Consider the following 20,476-nt stretch of genomic DNA (forward strand, 5'->3'; position numbering starts at 1 on the left):
TTCTTTGAATTACCAGTCAGAAACTGGCACTATATACCAGTAGCAAAAATTGTGGGTGCACATAACCCCCATATATTCTTTGAATTCCCAGTGAGACAATGGCACTATATACCAGTAACAAAAATTGTGGGTGCACGTAACCCCAATATATTCTTTGAATTCCCAGTGAGACAATGGCACTATATACCAGTAGCAAAAATTGTGGGTGCACGTAACCCCAATATATTCTTTGAATTCCCAGTCAGAAACTGGAACTATATAGCAGTAGCAAAAATTGTGGGTGCACATAACCCCCATATATTCTTTGAATTCCCAGTGAGACAATGGCACTATATGGCAGTAGCAAAAATTGTGGGTGCACGTAACCCCAATATATTCTTTGAATTACCAGTCAGAAACTTGAACTATATAGCAGTAGCAAAAATTGTGGGTGCACATAACCCCCATATGTTCTTTAAATTCCCAGTCAGAAACTGGAACTATATAGCAGTAGCAAAAATTGTGGGTGCACATAACCCCCATATATTCTTTGAATTCCCAGTGAGACAATGGCACTATATACCAGTAGCAAAAATTGTGGGTGCACGTAACCCCCATATATTCTTTGAATTCCCAGTCAGACAATGGCACTATATACCAGTAGCAAAAATTGTGGGTGCACGTAACCCCCATATATTCTTTGAATTCCCAGTCAGACAATGGCACTATATACCAGTAGCAAAAATTGTGGGTGCACGTAACCCCCATATATTCTTTGAATTCCCAGTCAGACAATGGCACTATATACCAGTAGCAAAAATTGTGGGTGCACGTAACCCCAATATATTCTTTGAATTCCCAGTGAGACAATGGCACTGTATAGCAGTAGCAAAAATTGTGGGTGCACGTAACCCCCATATATTCTTTGAATTCCCAGTCAGACAATGGCACTATATACCAGTAGCAAAAATTGTGGGTGCACGTAACCCCAATATATTCTTTGAATTCCCAGTCAGAAACTGGAACTATATAGCAGTAGCAAAAATTGTGGGTGCACATAACCCCCATATATTCTTTGAATTCCCAGTGAGACAATGGCACTATATACCAGTAGCAAAAATTGTGGGTGCACGTAACCCCCATATATTCTTTGAATTCCCAGTCAGACAATGGCACTATATAGCAGTAGCAAAAATTGTGGGTGCACGTAACCCCCATATATTCTTTGAATTCCCAGTCAGAAACTGGCACTATATACCAGTAGCAAAAATTGTGGGTGCACATAACCCCCATATATTCTTTGAATTCCCAGTGAGCCAATGGCACTATATACACGTAGCAAAAATTGTGGGTGCACGTAACCCCAATATATTCTTTGAATTCCCAGTGAGACAATGGCACTATATACCAGTAGCAAAAATTGTGGGTGCACGTAACCCCAATATATTCTTTGAATTCCCAGTCAGACAATGGCACTATATACCAGTAGCAAAAATTGTGGGTGCACATAACCCCCATATATTCTTTGAATTCACAGTGAGACAATGGCACTATATACCAGTAGCAAAAATTGTGGGTGCACGTAACCCCAATATATTCTTTGAATTCCCAGTCAGACAATGGCACTATATACCAGTAGCAAAAATTGTGGGTGCACGTAACCCCAATATATTCTTTGAATTCCCAGTCAGAAACTGGAGCTATATAGCAGTAGCAAAAATTGTGGGTGCACATAACCCCCATATATTCTTTGAATTCCCAGTGAGACAATGGCACTATATACCAGTAGCAAAAATTGTGGGTGCACGTAACCCCAATATATTCTTTGAATTCCCAGTGAGACAATGGCACTATATACCAGTAGCAAAAATTGTGGGTGCACGTAACCCCAATATATTCTTTGAATTCCCAGTCAGAAACTGGAACTATATAGCAGTAGCAAAAATTGTGGGTGCACATAACCCCCATATATTCTTTGAATTCCCAGTGAGACAATGGCACGATATACCAGTAGCAAAAATTGTGGGTGCACGTAACCCCAATATATTCTTTGAATTCCCAGTCAGAAACTGGAACTATATAGCAGTAGCAAAAATTGTGGGTGCACATAACCCCCATATATTCTTTGAATTCCCAGTGAGACAATGGCAGTATATACCAGTAGCAAAAATTGTGGGTGCACGTAACCCCAATATATTCTTTGAATTCCCAGTCAGACAATGGCACTATATAGCAGTAGCAAAAATTGTGGGTGCACGTAACCCCCATATATTCTTTAAATTCCCAGTCAGAAACTGGAACTATATAGCAGTAGCAAAAATTGTGGGTGCACATAACCCCCATATATTCTTTGAATTCCCAGTCAGACAATGGCACTATATACCAGTAGCAAAAATTGTTGGTGCACGTAACCCCAATATAATCTTTGAATTCCCAGTCAGAAACTGGAACTATATAGCAGTAGCAAAAATTGTGGGTGCACATAACCCCCATATATTCTTTGAATTCCCAGTGAGACAATGGCACTATATACACGTAGCAAAAATTGTGGGTGCACGTAACCCCAATATATTCTTTGAATTCCCAGTCAGACAATGGCACTATATACCAGTAGCAAAAATTGTGGGTGCACGTAACCCCAATATATTCTTTGAATTCCCAGTCAGACAATGGCACTATATACCAGTAGCAAAAATTGTGGGTGCACATAACCCCCATATATTCTTTGAATTCACAGTGAGACAATGGCACTATATACCAGTAGCAAAAATTGTGGGTGCACGTAACCCCAATATATTCTTTGAATTCCCAGTCAGACAATGGCACTATATACCAGTAGCAAGAATTGTGGGTGCACGTAACCCCAATATATTCTTTGAATTCCCAGTCAGAAACTGGAGCTATATAGCAGTAGCAAAAATTGTGGGTGCACATAACCCCCATATATTCTTTGAATTCCCAGTGAGACAATGGCACTATATACCAGTAGCAAAAATTGTGGGTGCACGTAACCCCAATATATTCTTTGAATTCCCAGTGAGACAATGGCACTATATACCAGTAGCAAAAATTGTGGGTGCACGTAACCCCAATATATTCTTTGAATTCCCAGTCAGACAATGGCACTATATACCAGTAGCAAAAATTGTGGGTGCACGTAACCCCCATATATTCTTTGAATTCCCAGTAAGACAATGGCACTATATACCAGTACCAAAAATTGAGGGTGCACGTAACCCCAATATATTCTTTGAATTCCCAGTCAGAAACTGGCACTATATACCAGTAGCAAAAATTGTGGGTGCACATAACCCCCATATATTCTTTGAATTCCCAGTGAGACAATGACACTATATACCAGTATCAAAAATTGTGGGTGCACGTAACCCCAATATATTCTTTGAATTCCCAGTCAGAAACTGGCACTATATACCAGTAGCAAAAATTGTGGGTGCACATAACCCCCATATATTCTTTGAATTCCCAGTGAGACAATGGCACTATATACCAGTAGCAAAAATTGTGGGTGCACGTAACCCCCATATATTCTTTGAATTCCCAGTCAGACAATGGCACTATATACCAGTAGCAAAAATTGTGGGTGCACGTAACCCCCATATATTCTTTGAATTCCCAGTCAGAAACTGGCACTATATACCAGTAGCAAAAATTGTGGGTGCACGTAACCCCCATATATTCTTTGAATTCCCGGTCAGAAACTGGAACTATATAGCAGTAGCAAAAATTTTGGGTGCACATAACCCCCATATATTCTTTGAATTCCCAGTGAAACAATGGCACTATTTACCAGTAGCAAAAATTGTGGGTGCACGTAACCCCAATATATTCTTTGAATTCCCAGTCAGACAATGGCACTATATACCAGTAGCAAAAATTGTGGGTGCACATAACCCCCATATATTCTTTAAATTCCCAGTCAGAAACTGGAACTATGTAGCAGTAGCAAAAATTGTGGGTGCACATAACCCCCATATATTCTTTGAATTCCCAGTGAGACAATGGCACTATATACCAGTAGCAAAAATTGTGGGTGCACGTAACCCCAATATATTCTTTGAATTTCCAGTCAGACAATGGCACTATATACCAGTAGCAAAAATTGTGGGTGCACGTAACCCCAATATATTCTTTGAATTCCCATTGAGACAATGGCACTATATACCAGTAGCAAAAATTGTGGGTGCATGTAACCCCAATATATTCTTTGAATTCCCAGTCAGACAATGGCACTATATACCAGTAGCAAAAATTGTGGGTGTATATAGCCCCAATTTTATTGCTAGGGGACTTGCAGGGTATTTCTGAGGTGAAGGTGGGGGAGCACACCGTTGGAACGGGGATTTGGGGTGTATATATGGGGTATACGGGAATACACTGTCAGTGTGTTCCATTCAGGATCCTGGGAAAGCTGGGTTGCGGCGATTGAGCCCGTCAGTGCCACGTTACACTGACAAGCTTCTCCCTGGAATTGAAGTTATATGTAAGCCCAATATATTCTTTGAATTCCCAGTCAGACAATGGCACTATATGGCAGTAGCAAAAATAGTGGGTGTATATGGCCCCAATTCTATTGCTAGGGGACTTGCAGGGTATTTCTGGGGTGAAGGTGGGGGGGCGCACACCGTTGGAACGGGTATCGGGGGTATATATCGGGTATACGGGAATACACTGTCAGTGTATTCCATTCAGGATCCTGGGAAAGCTGGGTTGCGGCGATTGAGCCCGTCAGTGCCACGTTACACTGACAAGCTTCTCCCTGGAATTTAGCTCTTACAAGAGCTGTTGGTTGTCTTCTCCTTCCTATCCTAGCCTGTCCCTGCCTACCCAGAATCTAAGCCCTAGCTAACTGGACGGAAACCTCCGTCCTCGGTGAATTGCAAGCTCAGAATGACGCGAACCTGGGCGGCGCTGTTCTTTTAAATTAGAGGTCACATGTTTTCGGCAGCCAATGGGTTTTTCCTACTTTTTTCAACGTCACCGGTGTCGTAGTTCCTGTCCCACCTACCCTGCGCTGTTATTGGAGCAAAAAAGGCGCTAGGGAAGGTGGGAGGGGAATCGAGTAATGGCGCACTTTACCACGCGGTGTTCGATTCGATTCGAACATGCCGAACAGCCTAATATCCGATTGAACATGAGTTCGATAGAACACTGTTCACTCATCTCTAATAGTGGCAGTTATGGGCGCTGAAGCGATATATATCTGATACTTGAAAGGGATACAGCTTTCGTACCTACAACTGCAGTTATCAAGAATACGGTGAGTGAGCAGCGCCCTGCATGTAAACAATACTGGGACAGTATTACATACTCCATAGTGGCCCCACTCAGTATTATGTGCTCAATAGTGGCCCCAAAACAGTATTGTGTGCTCCACAGAGGCCCCAAAACAATATTATGTGCTCCACAGTGGCCTGCTAACAGTATTATGTACTCCACAGTGGCCCCAAACAGTATGCACTCCACTGTGACCCCCCACAGTATTTTGTGCTCACCAGTAACACTCACATGGTATCATATGCTCACAGTGTCCACCCCCCAGAGAATGAACACCCCACTCCCTCCTCTTTTTCACACAGCCTGCACCCCAATTCCCCGCTCTTACTCGCATAGCCTGCAACATCATTCCCTACTCTTGCTCACATAGCCTGCACCCCCATGTCCTCACTATTGCTCACACATGTTCTCTTCTCCTTACCTTCCATCAGAATGTTCCCAGCAGATTCACCTTCCTGTGTAACACCAAACGGTTCTGTATGATCCAGTGTAGCTCCGCCCACACATGACATCATCAAATATTTTTAAGACCACTATTATCTGCCGCAGGATGGAGTCCCTGTGTCCCTCAGCACCACAGACAGTCAGCATCTGGCGGCCTAGTTGGTCCCCTCAGGAGGTTGGGGCCCCGGCACTTGCCCTGTTTTGCTGGGTACTGAAGCCGGCCCTTCCCCACGTCTCATTCTATACACATCTCCTATACTCACAGTAATTCCTCTATCCTGCAGGTTGGACTGGATAGAGCGGCCATCAAGTCACTAACGTGAGGACCAGAAAGATCATTACCAGACAGGCCAATTATCTTCAGGGATGGGCTATTCCTTATTACAGAAGCCAAATGGATGCAGGAAGCGTCTGATAGTTTATTATTATCCAATCTGTAAAGGATAAGAAGATGAGATATGAATGTCATGTTTTATTACAGCAGCACCCTGTGCACAGCATCAGGGTGCAGTATTGGCACCCCTGCAATTCTGTCAGATAATACTCACTTTCTTCCAGAAAATGATTGCAATCACAAATTATTTGGTATTATTATCTTCATTTAATTTGTCTTCAATGGAAAACCACAAAAAGAATTGTCAAAAAGCCAAATTGGATATAATTCCACACCAAAAATAAAAAAGGGGTTGGACAAAAGTATTGGCACTGTTTGAAAAATCATGTGATGCTTCTCTAATTTGTGTAATTAACAGCACCTGTTACTTACCTGAGGCACCTAACAGGTGGTGGCAATAACTAAATCACACTTGCAGCCAGTTGAAATGGATTAAAGTTGACTCAACCTGTGTCCTTGTCTGTACCACATTGAGCATGGAGAAAAGAAAGAAGACCAAAGAACTGTCTGAGGATTTGAGAAGCAAAATTGTGAAGAAGCATGAGCAATCTGTGTCTACCGCGCGCAGAAGTTTAAAGCCCATGGCACTGTGGCTAACCTCCCTAGATGTAGACGAAAAAGAAAAATTGACGAGAGATTTCAATGCAAGATTGTGCGGATAGCGGATAAAGAACCTCGACTAACAAGTTCAAGCTGCCCTGCAATCTGAGGGTACAACAGTGTCACCCCGTACTATCCGTCAGCATCTGAATGAAAAGGGACTGTATGGTAGGAGACCCAGGAAGACCCCACTTCTTACCCAGAGACATAAAAAAGCCAGGTTGGAGTTTGCCAAAACTTACCTGAGAAAGCAAAATACGTTTTGGAAGAATGTTCTCTGGTCAGATGAGACAAAAGTAGGAAAAGGCATCAACATAGAGTTTACAGGGAAAAAAAAAAGAGGCCTTCAAAGAAAGCAACACAGTCCCTACAGTCAAACATGGCGGAGGGTCCCTGATGTTTTGGGGATGCTTTGCTGCCTCTGGCACTGGACTGCTTGACCGTGTGCATGGCATTATGAAGTCTGAAGACGACCAACACATTGTGCAGCATAATGTAGGGCCCAGTGTGAGAAAGCTGGGTCTCCCTCAGAGGTCAGGGGTCTTCCAGCAGGACAAGGACCCAAAACACACTTCAGGTCAGCACTAGAAAATGGTGGTGAGAGAAAGCCCTGGAGACTTGTAAAGTGGCAGCAATGAGTCCAGCCCTGAATCCCATAGAACACCTGTGGGGGAGGGGGAGAGATCTCTTGGTGGCAGTTTGGAGAAGGCCCCCTTCACATCTCAGGGACCTGCCAAAGAAGAACGGTCTAAAATTCCAGCAGAGCATTGTAAGAAACTCATTGATGGTTACCGAAGCGGTTGTTCGCAGTTATTTTGTCTAAAGGTTGTGCTACCAAGTATTAGGCTGAGGGTGCCAATACTTTTGTCCGGCTCATTTTTGGAGTTTTGTGTAAAATGATGAATGATTTGACTTAATAAATGAAGATATTAATACCAAAGAGTTTGTGATTGCAATCATTTTCTGTAAGAAAATTAGTTTTATCTGACAGAATTGCAGGGGTGCCAATACTTTTGGCCAACACTGTAACTCCTCTCCATCCAGGCACATTTTCTCACATACCAATCCTTTAGGGCTCCGTACCTTGGTGTTCTACGATTGATGCAGTCTCCTAGAGACATTTCTTGGTTAGAGAAACTACTCCTACAGAAACAGCCCCCAAAAAGACCTCACTTCTTTACTCCATCCTCCTAAGGGAACAGGCAAAGGAACACCCCTCCTATGTCAGGGCCTGGGAGACAGAACTTCAGTTGTCCCTCTCTCCTGTTGAAGTGTCATCTATTTTAAGCCGCTGTATGAAGCCCTCCCGATGTGTTCAACTGCAAGAGTATACCTATAAATTCTTGACTAGAAGCTACATAACTCCGGTGGTAATACACAAGTTTTTCCCAGATGATTCGCCTCAATGTTGGTGCTGTCATAAAACTATAGGCTCTGACCTCCATATCTGATGGGAATGTGAGGACTTAATCCCATACTGATCTAGTGTGCAGCAGATTCTTGACCGAGTCAGCGGTGTCTCTATCCCTCTGTCTCCTGCAGGAATATTTCTGAACCTGTGGCCTACCTTCCTTCCTAGACAGCTCTGGCTCCAATTAGTGTCTGCTGCCAAATCCCTAATCCCCCTTTATTGGGCTTCAGATTCCCCACCGATCTCTCACTTCCTCAGGAAAATATCATAACCCGTACGGAGGAGCTCTCTTATTTGGAACTCTGTACTAGGGTTGAGCCGATCTTGAGATTTCAGGATCGATTTTAAAATCCGATTTCCGATCATATTCCAGCCGATCGCGATCGTGAAATTTGCTCATTCGCTGATCGGAATCCGATCTTTTCCGATCCCAATCGCTCAACCCTAGTCAATGCTTCTCTATGGGAAAAGTCACTTTTAGGGTTGAGCCGATCTTGAGATAACCTCCAACCTCGTTCCCGCTGGAAAAGATCGGGATTGAAATTGCGATCGTGAAATTTACTCGATTGCCGATCGGAATCCGATGTTTTCCGATCCCGATTCCGATCCGCTCAACTCTACTCTGTACCTACCCAAAATTCTGTTCTATATGGGAGCCATGGTACTCCTTTACTAAGGATGCTGCTTGGGCTCACATATGGCAGGCCCCATGCTTATCTTCCTTTTTCATTCCATGATTTAATTGCCTCATTCTTTGATTCGTCACTCTTTGTATGTTGTGCTGACTGTTTCATGATTGATGTTGTGACTGATTTGTATGTTCAACATGTCACGGCTGTATTTGCTGTATGTTCTTATATTGAAAACCAATAAAACTTTATTTACAAAAAAAAAAAAAAAAAAGTTGAAGTGAATCTATCTTTGGGGATTTAGTTTTTTAAGTAGACACACGTTGGACTAGCCCTTAGAAAGGCTCTTCTTGTCGTACCGCTCTTTTTCTCTTCCTCACAGCCATTTTTGAAATATATTGTTTTTTGCAAATATATAAATGAAGCTCAGGGCGCACCACAGCATCATACCTTGTGCCGGAGCACCACAGCGTCATACCATTTAGGCCTCCTCCTGGGCCGTTCCTTTATGCAGATTACCACATCCTCTTCATTGCATAGCAGCTGACTCTGTCTTCAGAGACATGCATGGGCTGTATGCATGGCCACTTCGGGTTTCGCCAGCCATCCTTATTATTATATAGAAGTGAACAGCGCATGTGTGGGATTTAGATCCCGCTGAAGACAGAGGCGGCTACTAGGCAGTGAAGAGGATTAGCTAATCTGCATAAAGGAACGGCTCGGGAGGCGATATCAGTGGTATGAAGCTGTGGTGCTCGGGAACAAGGTATGAAGCTGTGGTGGTTCCTGAGCTTCATTTACAAATTTGCAAAGAACAATATATTTCAAAAATGGCTGCAAGGGTAGAGAAAGGGAGGTACGACTAGAATAGCTTTTCTAAAGGCTGTTCCAAAGTGTTCTTACTTAAAAAATTAAATTCCCAATGATAGAGTCCCTTTAAAAGGGTTGTCCATTTTTGCCTGAATAACCCCTTTAAGGAAACAAGCACAAAAAGATCCCACTATGACTCTTGTGACGTTCCTGGAGGTTTCTCTGCATTAATAATATAGCAAAGAATCAGGGTAATATGATAGAGACCAGAGACTGTGTGCTAGAGCAGCCATCTTATGGAGCAGAGGTTACACGGACACCACATGTTCCTCACACACAGGATTAAACCTCCTGTAACTATAGTGGTTCTTATCCTCACTAAAAAACCTGCCCTGTCGAAACCTTAATACCCAAGATAGGTAAAATATAAATAGTATTTACCCCAGATGATGCAGGTTATGTAACGCTGGCGCAAGTCTTTCTAATCCTTCAGTATTTAAGGAACATCCAGTTAGATTCAGTTCTTCTATATGTGTGCAGATTTCCATGATGAATGCTAACACTGTGCAGTCTAGAGCTGACATGTGAACACGAGAAAGATCAATTATTCTGAGTGATTGTAATGATTCCTGCACTAGAGCCTTATTCCGGGTTTCAAATAGATAGAAGAAAGTCCCGAGAAGACGTCGCTTCTTGTCTTCACTTTCCTCCAGTCTCTGTTCTTCTGAAATGAAGTTCTGGAGCCAAGTGATAACATCTCTGGAGGCCTGAGCTGCTTGTTTAGCCAGGTATCCAGATAGTATTGACCTGGTGGTTCCGTCTGATAGACCACACAGGAAACGGTGAAACATCTCACCACGTCCATCAGGATAGGATTTGGCTTTATCAAGTGATTCCTGTAATGTCTCAGGAGAATAATCAGTATAATGGACCAAGGCAGAGAAGAATTCCTGGACAGTGAGATGTAAGAAGGAATAGGTCACAGGTTCCTCCGATTCCATCAGAAAACTTGATAACAGCTTTGACTTATTGTCCACATGGAAAGAATCCAGATCTATTTTCTCAAAAATAACCCTGTGATTCATGACTCCATATTCTGCCATCCATCCAATGGACTGCAGGATCTCCTGAGCGTCACTTTTCTCCAGGCTATGATTGGACAGAATGTTGGCGACAAATATGGCAAAGAGTTGTGTCACTGTTCTGGGTAATAATGTCACCTGCTGGTCACTACTTGTCGTCTGGAAGCTCCTGGATAGTACAGTACAGATGATCCAGCAGTAGGACGGGAAGTAACAGAACGTGTACAAGGTGGCATTCTGCTTCACATAAGTAAAAGCCTTCTCTGACAGTTCAGGGTTGGAGAAGAAATTCTCAAAGTAAGTCTGTCGTTCTTCTGGAAAAAAACCAATGATTTCTACTATTCTCTGGAAAACTCTACAATCAATTGATGCCAGTCTGGTTGGACGACTGGTCATTAGGACAGAACAACCAGTAAGAAGAGACTTTCTCACCAAACTAACCACAATCTGACCACAATGTCCGAGCTGTTTAGGATGAGAGCACAAGTGACGTGATGTGAAATCCATTGTATGATTGCTTTCATCTAATCCATCAAATATAAAGAGAAGTTTCTCTGGATCTTGTAAGATGTTCTCCAGCTGCTCCTCCAGATATGGGTACTGATGAAGGATCATGGTCTCCAGACTAACCTTATCCTTAAGAATGTTGAGTTCTCGGAATTTGAAGAAAAAGACAAAAGAGAATCTTTGATAGAGATCGCCCTTCACCCAATCATGGACAAACTTCTGCATCAGTGTGGTCTTCCCTACACCGGGCACTCCACTCACCAATATCATATGTGGTACAAACCTGTATTGGTGACACCAACGGAACATCTTATTGGGGGAAATGCACTTTAATTCATTTTGGGTTTTCTTTAAATATTCCTCATGTATTACCCCGGTCTCTATGAGCTCATTCTCAGAACGTTCCCTAAAATGATCACTGGAGACAATGATGAGGTTCACATAACGTGTAGAGAAGGAAAAACGTTCCTCTCCCTGGTTACATCTTGGAGGTATGCTCTCTATAAGAATGTCAGTTTTTGCATATAAATGTTTCTTGTGACAATCCTGGATGTCTATGGAAAATAAAAGGTGAAGATCAGAAGTTGAGCAAAACATTTTTTTAATCACATTTAGTAAATTATGGCCTTGTCTGTTTTTATTGACACATTAGAACACTGTTACTATATGTATAAAGATTGTATATGTTACTGCTACTTTGATAAATGTGTTAATATGCATAAATACCGGGTATTATACATAATAACCAATAAAGGAGAAGTGATGTAGTCAATTTATTATTTTAACTGGTTATTTTAAGGGGCATTCACACTACCGCTGTCCACCCAGGAGTTTCTATCCTAAACACTAGGGAAACTGGACTGGGGACGGCTGGCCGGCGGTCAGCTTTAAAACCTACTTGAATGGGTTTTTAAAGGTAACCACCGCTGTCCTTATGTAGCCTCCTGTTTATGCACTATGTGCGGCCATCAACACTCTAATCGTCTCTTTACTGCAATATATTCAGACATAGCAGATTTCTTTATGGGCTCCTGTTCACATTATTGTAGTCAGAGTTTTAGTACGATTGTGCACCAGTGACACATTTTCTAGCTTTTTAGATTTATCATTAAATGATAAGTTAGTCCACTTCATTTTTTTGTTTTGATGGAGATGAAAATCTCACATATGGAAAACTGGTTTCTAGAATACTTTTGAGCCAATCGTCCTTTCTTAGTACCAATGTCATACATATTGCCATCAGCATCCACCTGCAGTATGACTCAAAAAAATGTTCTTGGGGTCACTTCTACCCCTGTCCACGTCAGGAACAGGCAGGTTTGAACTTGCATAAGTGTGACATCACACTGAGGGTGGATTCACATCTGCGCCCGCTTTAGCCAATCCTGCCGGTTTCCATCTTCTGCCCCACAAAACTGGACACCCTACGATACGTGCAACTTATGGCAGACCATCTGCACCCCTTTCTGGAGTTGGAGTTCCCTGATGGGGATGTTGTGTACCAACAGGACAATGCAACATGTCATCGTCCGTTTGTATCACTGGACTGGCGTAATGAACACACTATTGACCTCCCGACCCTCAATTGGCCTGCCCGCTCACCCGACCTCAACCCCATAGAGCATTTATGGGATGCTGTGGATACCAGTGTTCGCTGCATGGACCCAGCACCAACTACACAGATCCAATTGTGGGCTGTAGTGAAGACTGCGTGGATCAATATCCCTTCAGAACTCTTCCAACAATTCGTGGAGTCCATGTCTCCTCATCTTGCTGCAGTTATCAGGGCTCGTGGAGGGGCGACCCGATATTAATGGCACATCTGGTTCCTTCCCATGACTTTTGGCCTAGTTCTCCACTGTCTATGAACCTATCCTCTCTCTATTGAATTCCAGCACTAATCTGCCTGTGTAATTGCTTGGTTCATGCTTTATTCCAATTCTGCACAGTGAACATCAGAAATAATGATTCCCTTACATCCACAACAGCAGCACAACATACAGGGTATTTTCTGCCCCTGTGTGCTAATAGGACAGGTGGAATTTTTAATTAGCTTAATAAATGCAGCCTAGCCCCCTATAAGAGGGTACAGAGCCCTTCCCTCTGCGTGTTTTTTTCTGTCCTGTGTGACTGGACAGGTGGTGGAGACCCTGTGGCCTCCTGTATGGTTTGGAAGAAGGTGTCGGTAAACCTTCTTCTTCTTTTCTTTCTTTCTGGTAGTGAAAGATTTAGGTGTTTTAGATATTGCATTCTTTTGTCTTACCTGCTTTGCAAGGTGTTTCTAATTGAGTCAGCTGTGTTACAGCTCATTCTCTGCCCAACAATAAGGTAAGCTAAGTCCTCTCCAGCTTTTTCTCTGTGTTTTAGTGCATAAACTAAAAACACTAATATCTATTGCTATGGCCTGTGCTACAGCTGCATCAGGCTCTGTGGTCGCTGTCAGACCGGGCTTCGCCCGCTGCCTTAAATCACAGCTAATGTGAACAGCAGCCTGTCATATGGTAGTGGGTTTGAGGATTTCTGGATTCCCAGCAACTCCCACAGCTCCAAGTGAGATAAGCTGAAGGTGCACCAAGGAAGGTCCATTCTTCCCGTGCCAAAACATTTTTGCAATCAAATCATAATATCACCAATGACATGAAAATTTGGGTTTTAAGGAGAAACTTCAAATATAAGAAAGAGAGAAGGATTTATGAGTACAAGCTGATAACCCTGTTCAACACACTCTAGGAGGGGTTGAATCTGTCACAAGGTTTTATGGCCTTTTACAGGAGTCACTGATTAAAAGCAGCCATAAAGACCACTATTTGAACTGATAGGGACCTTGTGAACTGATGAATTGTTTACTTGTATGTACCAATGACCATCCACCCTCCCAACCAACATTCTATTCCTATGTGCCTCTTTTTACATAAATATGCATCCTTCAGAAATTGTTTTTAAATATACCTGAGGAAGGGATCTGAGATCTTTCGAAAGCTTGTAATCTATCATCATTATTAGTTAGCCATTAAAAAAGGTATCAACTACTGAAGACTCTCAAGTTTTTTGTTTTCTATATTTCATGCCCACTGGCTAACACGGTACAAAAACAAACTTTTTCCTTGTAAATTTTGGAAATGGTGATATTTTTCCCAAATTTCCATCAAATTTCCTATTTTTTTTTTATAAATGAATACAAAAACATTGATCAATGTTTACGCTAGGTTCACACTAGTGTTCGGGTCTCTGTTCTGTGGAAACCTGTCAGATTGGGTCCGGCCATGAGCGGTGCATGCAGAAGAGGGAAACCTGTCAGATCGGGTCCGGTGGTGAGCGTTTTATGCTCTCCGCCTCGAAACCGGATTTTTTAAAATCGGACACACAGAGTACTACATGTCCGACGCTGTGTCCGGTTTAAAAAAAAAATGGTTTCGCAGCGGAGAGCATAAAATGCTCACCGCCACTCACAGCCGGACAGCTTTCAAACCCATTCAAATGAATGGGTTTGAAAGAGTCCTGCAGGTTTCCGTCTCCTGCCTCTGTTTTGTGCAGGAAACGGAAACCTGCAGAACGGAGACCGGGCGCAGATGTGAATGAGCCCTTACCACTAACATGAAGTATAATGTGTCACGAAAAAAAAATCTCAAAATCACTTGTGTAAGTTAGAACGTCTCAAAGTTATTACCATATAAAGTGACACATCCGTTTTGATAAATGAGACCTGGTCATGAAGATACTTTTGGGCTGTGCCCTTAAGGGGTTAATGTATACATCTGACAGGGGAATTCACTTGTTGATGCCAGTTTATGTGTATTAAATGGGATTTAGGACCAGCACTTTTAACTACAAGATAGAGAATGTGAGTCAGAGTCATCCGGAGAAAGGAGACTGTGACTTCTGACACCTGGGTCAGGCTTGTTCATGCTACAAAGTATCCTGTATCTATCACCAGCTGAATCTATCCCATACAGGAATGTAAATTAAGAGACCAGGTACAGATTAATATTCATGGAACCTATTAATCTAATGCCCATGATAATGATATAGAAGGACATCGCTGAAACGTGAGCCAAGGACTGAGAGGATAAAACCTGGGTTTAGCCAAATTATCAGTGTTACACATATGGGGAGCTGACAAGTCTGAGGGCGTTCCCCTATTTTTGCCTACTGTAAAGGAATCAGTAGGACTGTATCATGTAAATTAGGGTTTTCTGTTATTTTTTATCACTTATTTTGTACCTGTTTTTCCTGCTTTGTTTCAGTATGTATGTGACAGGAGCCCATGTCTGATCTCATCCATTGTAGAACAGTTGTAAGTAGATAAGGCACTGTGGTAGTTGGGTTGGCTGCTTCATTGGGTAGTGGTTGTATTGGTTTAGCTTAATGGACACTATAACACGTATATATAATATACACTTACCTGTCAGTTCTGGGGTTAGTCGGTGTCCTTCTTCATCCAGTATTATTTCCTCCACCAAACTGACACCTAATAAGAATTGACAGATTTGTAGGATTTCTAGGGTATACACTTCACCAGTGCTGGATGTACAGATATGAGATTATCAGTGACCAGGACAAGGTCTAATGCTCCTATGCTATTTTTTATGACCTAAAATATAGGCCATGTCCTAGTTTTGGCCAGTTTGGTGAATCCCGGCATACACAGAAATATATGGAGGATCCATTACAACAGATGCCCCGCAAGTGCAAGATAGCCAGAGAAAAGCACCCATATTTCATGACCGTCTTGTACCCGATGGGCATTTTTTTTTTTGCATCACTGTTGTGCACATCTAGCCTTAGTCCTTTGATGTCTAATTTTTTTGTTAACTGGACTGACTTAGGAGAGTGTGGGCAGGTACAGAGCAGTACACAAATGTCACATAGGTCCTCTCCCAGTACCAGCCCACACTTTCCTAGGCCCCGCCTTCTTCCAGCATCTGTAACACTAGTCTTGGAGGCGGGGGTGCGCACGGCACTCTGCAGGCATGTGAAGTAGAGAGAAGAAAAAAACAACCGGCAGTGGCAGCGATTCTGTGCAGGTAAGTTGGGTGATCTGGATCGGAATTCCATTCCCGATCTTTTTTAGGCGGGATTGGATCTCGATCCTGAAATTTACTCAATCAGGATCTGATCTTTTATTTTTTTCTTCCGATCCCAATCGCTCAACCCTAAAAGCCATGCACCGGCATCCTCATATACACAATGTTACCTCTATGACGGAGTTCTGCCAGTACAGCGAGCAGGGTGGGAGAACCATGATTCTTCCGTAAGACGTATAGACTGACCCACAATGCTATCACAGCTTCTCTTCCTCTCTGGAAAATATCCCGTAGTAAAGTGTGGGCCAATATTTTTCTATCATGTTCTAGACTCAGATATCCCTAGAACACAAGAAAGGTCACAGATAAGAGTCAGTATAAAAGATAAGTAATAGAAAGGATCAATACTCACAGATACTTCATGTCAGTCTTCCGTATAATGTGTTGATCCAAAGAAAAATATATGGATTAGGGGGGAGAGAATACTGTTTGGATCCACAAGTAATAATCATGACCCCTAATGTATGTGGAGAGTGGGGCAGCTGCTATGGGGGCCATAACAGCTGCTTCTGGGCTGAAAACTTAGGGGGTCTGGTGGGGCCTTTTTTTTTTTTTTAATAGGCCGACATGATGGAGACTTGAGGCCCCCTGGAGGGTAGAAGGGGAAGCTGAGGTGACCTCAAGCAAGGGTGGTGTTTGGTGAGAAAAGCTGTGGGCCCACGGCAAGAGTGTTTGTTGGGTGGACTCACAAGATTTTTCCAGTGAGGTTCACCTGACACTTATGTTGAACCAAATACATCTGAACTTAAACTACTATTATTATACTCGGGAGTCCTTGCTCTCTTTGAGCCTCTTTATAGACATCACAAAATGACACGTAGGTCAGGCCGATGTTTTGATGCATAATCACGCTGGCATAACCCATGTCTGTGACGACATTGAAGTGGAGTCGTGCTAGAGCCCAGGAGAGGTGAGTAACACTGTTTTTTTATATTTGTCACCTCACCTGGGCCTCTGAACATGATCATTAGGGGGTGGTCCACTATGGGGCATAATACTGTGTGGAGGGTCCACTATGGGACATTATTTTGTGTGCTGAGGGACATCATACTGTGTGAATTGACTGCTATGGGATATTATACTGTCTGGAGGTCACTTTGTGTGAAAATGGGGCATTATATACCATGTAGAAACAAGGAAAGGGGGCACTATGTTACGTGGGGGGGGGGGGGGGGTAAGTCAAAAGTTTGCTATGGGTCCAAGTCTTAGCTAGTTATGCCCCTGCATAGGACACTTGTATACAGCACTAGCTGGTCATTTATTCTCACCTCAAGATCTGGGACATTTCTGGATTTCAGCTCACTCAGAAGTGATTGGGGCCTCCTCATGTTCTCCACAATGTAGAGAAGATCATCCTGGAAATATTCATACGTCATCCTCAGGACATGATCTTTATACTGATAAAGCCGCTGGTGAAACTGCCGGGTCTCCTCATCATCATCCTCATTATCATCTAGGAAATGAAGGCAAGAATGAAATCTTCTAGGACATGGAGAAGACTGGCAGCATTGTATGTAGAATATTCTTATTCTGGATCATTCTAGAAGGTTCCACGGATGAGAATCCACAACCCCAGTAATTTACCAGCACTATTGGGATGTATTTACAGCAGACATTATCTGACTGCCTGTATACATGTATATAGCCGACAGACGGCGGTCACTGGAGAACGGGAACATCCCCCATGAATAGAGCGGACTTACATCTATGAGTTCAGTGTCAGGTGATATCACTTATGTGACACAATAGTTTCTGACTTGTCTCAATAATATGTTCCCTTTAAACAGTACAGAATATTCTGGGGATAGATTCACTTTATTCAGGATCATTATGCCTTGAAGATGCAGAGAAGTAACAAAGATCATCTCATGCAGTGGAGGACTGTCCTGTCCTGCTTTACATCGACACCCTACAGATATGAATAGACGTTGGGGGGAATTCATCAAGACCGCCATAAATTATGTCTCCATCATGAGGTGTTTACCATTGTATTGGATTCTAACGTCATTTATGTCACTTTCGTAACATAAATAATAATTTGTGATTTGTATATTAAGTAATTCCAAAGGAGGACAGATTCCATATTGTGTAGTTCTTCAAGATATACTTAAAATCCCTAGTTCTTCATCAGTAGTTCAGATTTCAGTGGTGTATTTTCCTGCAACCAGCTGTACTACCTGCTAATACTTATTTCCTATTCCTCTTTTCTTAAGACAATGCGATGGTCTGATAAAGGCCTCATAAGGACTGAAAACATTTACTGTACGATTTATGGGTTGCATGAAAATAAACCAGTGATTAAGGTTGAGAGATCGGAAAAGATCAGCGATCGAGTAAATTTCATGATCGCAATCGGAATTCCGATAACGATCTTTTCCAGCGGAATCGAGGTCAGAGGTTATTTCAAGATCGGCTCAACCCTAAAAGGGACTTTTCCCATAGAGAAACACAATAAACTATTGTACCGAGCAACCCACCACCTTTTTATAGTGGTCTGAAATTGTTATCAGTCTGGGAGATTGTGATCTGGAGACAATCAGCAGCAGTAGAAGCATCCGGCACCCCCAAAGGGTGAAGCAAATTAGGAAGAGGACGAGTGGATGGAAAGGACACTGCGCTACTCCAAAACCATTGAATCAACATGCACTTTATTAAGGTTTCTTACACACAGTGTGCAAGAAACCTTAATAAAATGCGTGTTGATTCAACAGTTTTGGAGTAGCGCAGTGTCCTTTCCATCCACTCGTCCTCTTCCTATTTTCCCATAGAGAAGCATTGACTAGGGTTGAGCGATCAGGATCGGAGAAGATCCGATTCCTATCGTCAATCGAGTAAATTTCATGATCGTGATCAGAAATCCAATCTTTTCCAGCGAGATCGAGGTCAAACGTGATCTCAACTTTTCCCATATAGAAGCATTGACTAGGGTTTAGCGATCAGGATCGGAAAAGATTGGATTTTACGAAAAATCCAAATTTTACGATTGGGATCGGCTGGAAAATGATCTGAAATCAGATTTTAAAATCGGTCCTGAAATCTCAAGATCCGCTCAACCCTACAAGTGATATCTGAACTTCTGAGTGCATGAGTTGTATATAACTATTATATTAGAACGGGGTGAAATTCTCCCAGTGCACCAGAATCCTCGTCTTACTGGTAGTGCCGTGATATTTTCTACAGAAACATGTGATCTAAATAGTCTTGTTTACTACAGTCCACCTGCTTCACTCCGCAACACTGCTAAGCCAAGGAATGGGTGCCTGCTGGGGGGGAGGAGATGGAGAAGGAAATATACTGCGTGGAATATTTCTTATGACATAGCATGGGTTACATCTCTATATCATAGGTCTGGCCATGGTCTTCTTACCTTCTATTATCTCCACCACCTAGATTTTCTCCTTCCAGTATCACAAACATGGCTACAACCGCCAATACTACCAGAAAGAGCAACATGGCTTCCACCTCCACTGGATCCTCCTTCACATCACAGTTCACACACTGTCTGTTCTTATCAGAATCATTAAACTGTGAAACACTATAACCACTAGTGAAGCCACATTCACACAACATGAAACTCCATGTGTTCCCCGGATTGACCGGCCTGAACATGTCGGGAGAGGGCCTCCTAGTATAATAGTCTAATCCTTTATAATGTTAGCCATTTCATAGTAATACGTTATCTGTAGGGGGCCATTTCCCATTCAGTCTATTCCTTATCAGGATATTGGCATGTGTGAATTGTCCAGATGTTATAAGACCTTCCACCTATAGAGGAATAAGAAGAAAGGAGGGAGAAGTGGAGGAATCCTTACCAAAGCTGGAAGTTCTATCAGCCATTCTTCAGCCTGGGAAGATAACAAATATAGAATTATCTTTAACACCTCAAAGAGCAGAAGATTTTTCCTTCCCACTTTCCATCCTTGTTTGCTTTCTTTGATGTACCTGGATAAGGTCATGTCATCAACAGAATGACTTAATGTAGCCTCCTTATTGTAAACTGTTCTGTAAACTGGGTTTTTGTCGTGGTTTTAGTTGTGGTATAAGGGGCATAGAGACCTTCCCTCCTCATGGCAGACTCTCTTGAAATGTTTTCAGACCCCAAGACCTGCTATTAAAGGGGTTGAGCACCATCAGACCAATATTGACAAACAAATGTACAATAAAAAGATATACAACTTTCCGATATACTTTCTGTATCAATTCCTCACGGTTTTCTAGATTTTGGCTTGTTGTCATTCATT

General features: G+C 42.5%; 1 protein-coding gene across 1 annotated transcript in view; it reads right to left on the reverse strand.

Moving 5' to 3' along the window:
- Positions 1-19,844, reverse strand: part of LOC142214640 (NACHT, LRR and PYD domains-containing protein 12-like) — a 53,687-nt gene extending 33,843 nt beyond the window's left edge. Inside the window, exons 1-7 of the mRNA XM_075283578.1 lie at positions 19,603-19,844; positions 19,390-19,409; positions 17,504-17,688; positions 16,346-16,517; positions 15,554-15,619; positions 10,004-11,705; positions 5,982-6,152 (exon numbers count right to left, since the gene is read on the reverse strand). Coding sequence (XP_075139679.1) covers positions 5,982-6,152; positions 10,004-11,705; positions 15,554-15,619; positions 16,346-16,517; positions 17,504-17,688; positions 19,390-19,409; positions 19,603-19,844 — 2,558 coding nt within the window. The remainder of the gene's footprint in view (positions 1-5,981; positions 6,153-10,003; positions 11,706-15,553; positions 15,620-16,345; positions 16,518-17,503; positions 17,689-19,389; positions 19,410-19,602) is intronic.
- Between the last annotated feature and the right edge of the window lie 632 nt (positions 19,845-20,476).

This window comes from Leptodactylus fuscus, chromosome 7 (genome assembly GCF_031893055.1).
Source record: "Leptodactylus fuscus isolate aLepFus1 chromosome 7, aLepFus1.hap2, whole genome shotgun sequence".
NCBI lineage: Eukaryota > Metazoa > Chordata > Amphibia > Anura > Leptodactylidae > Leptodactylus > Leptodactylus fuscus.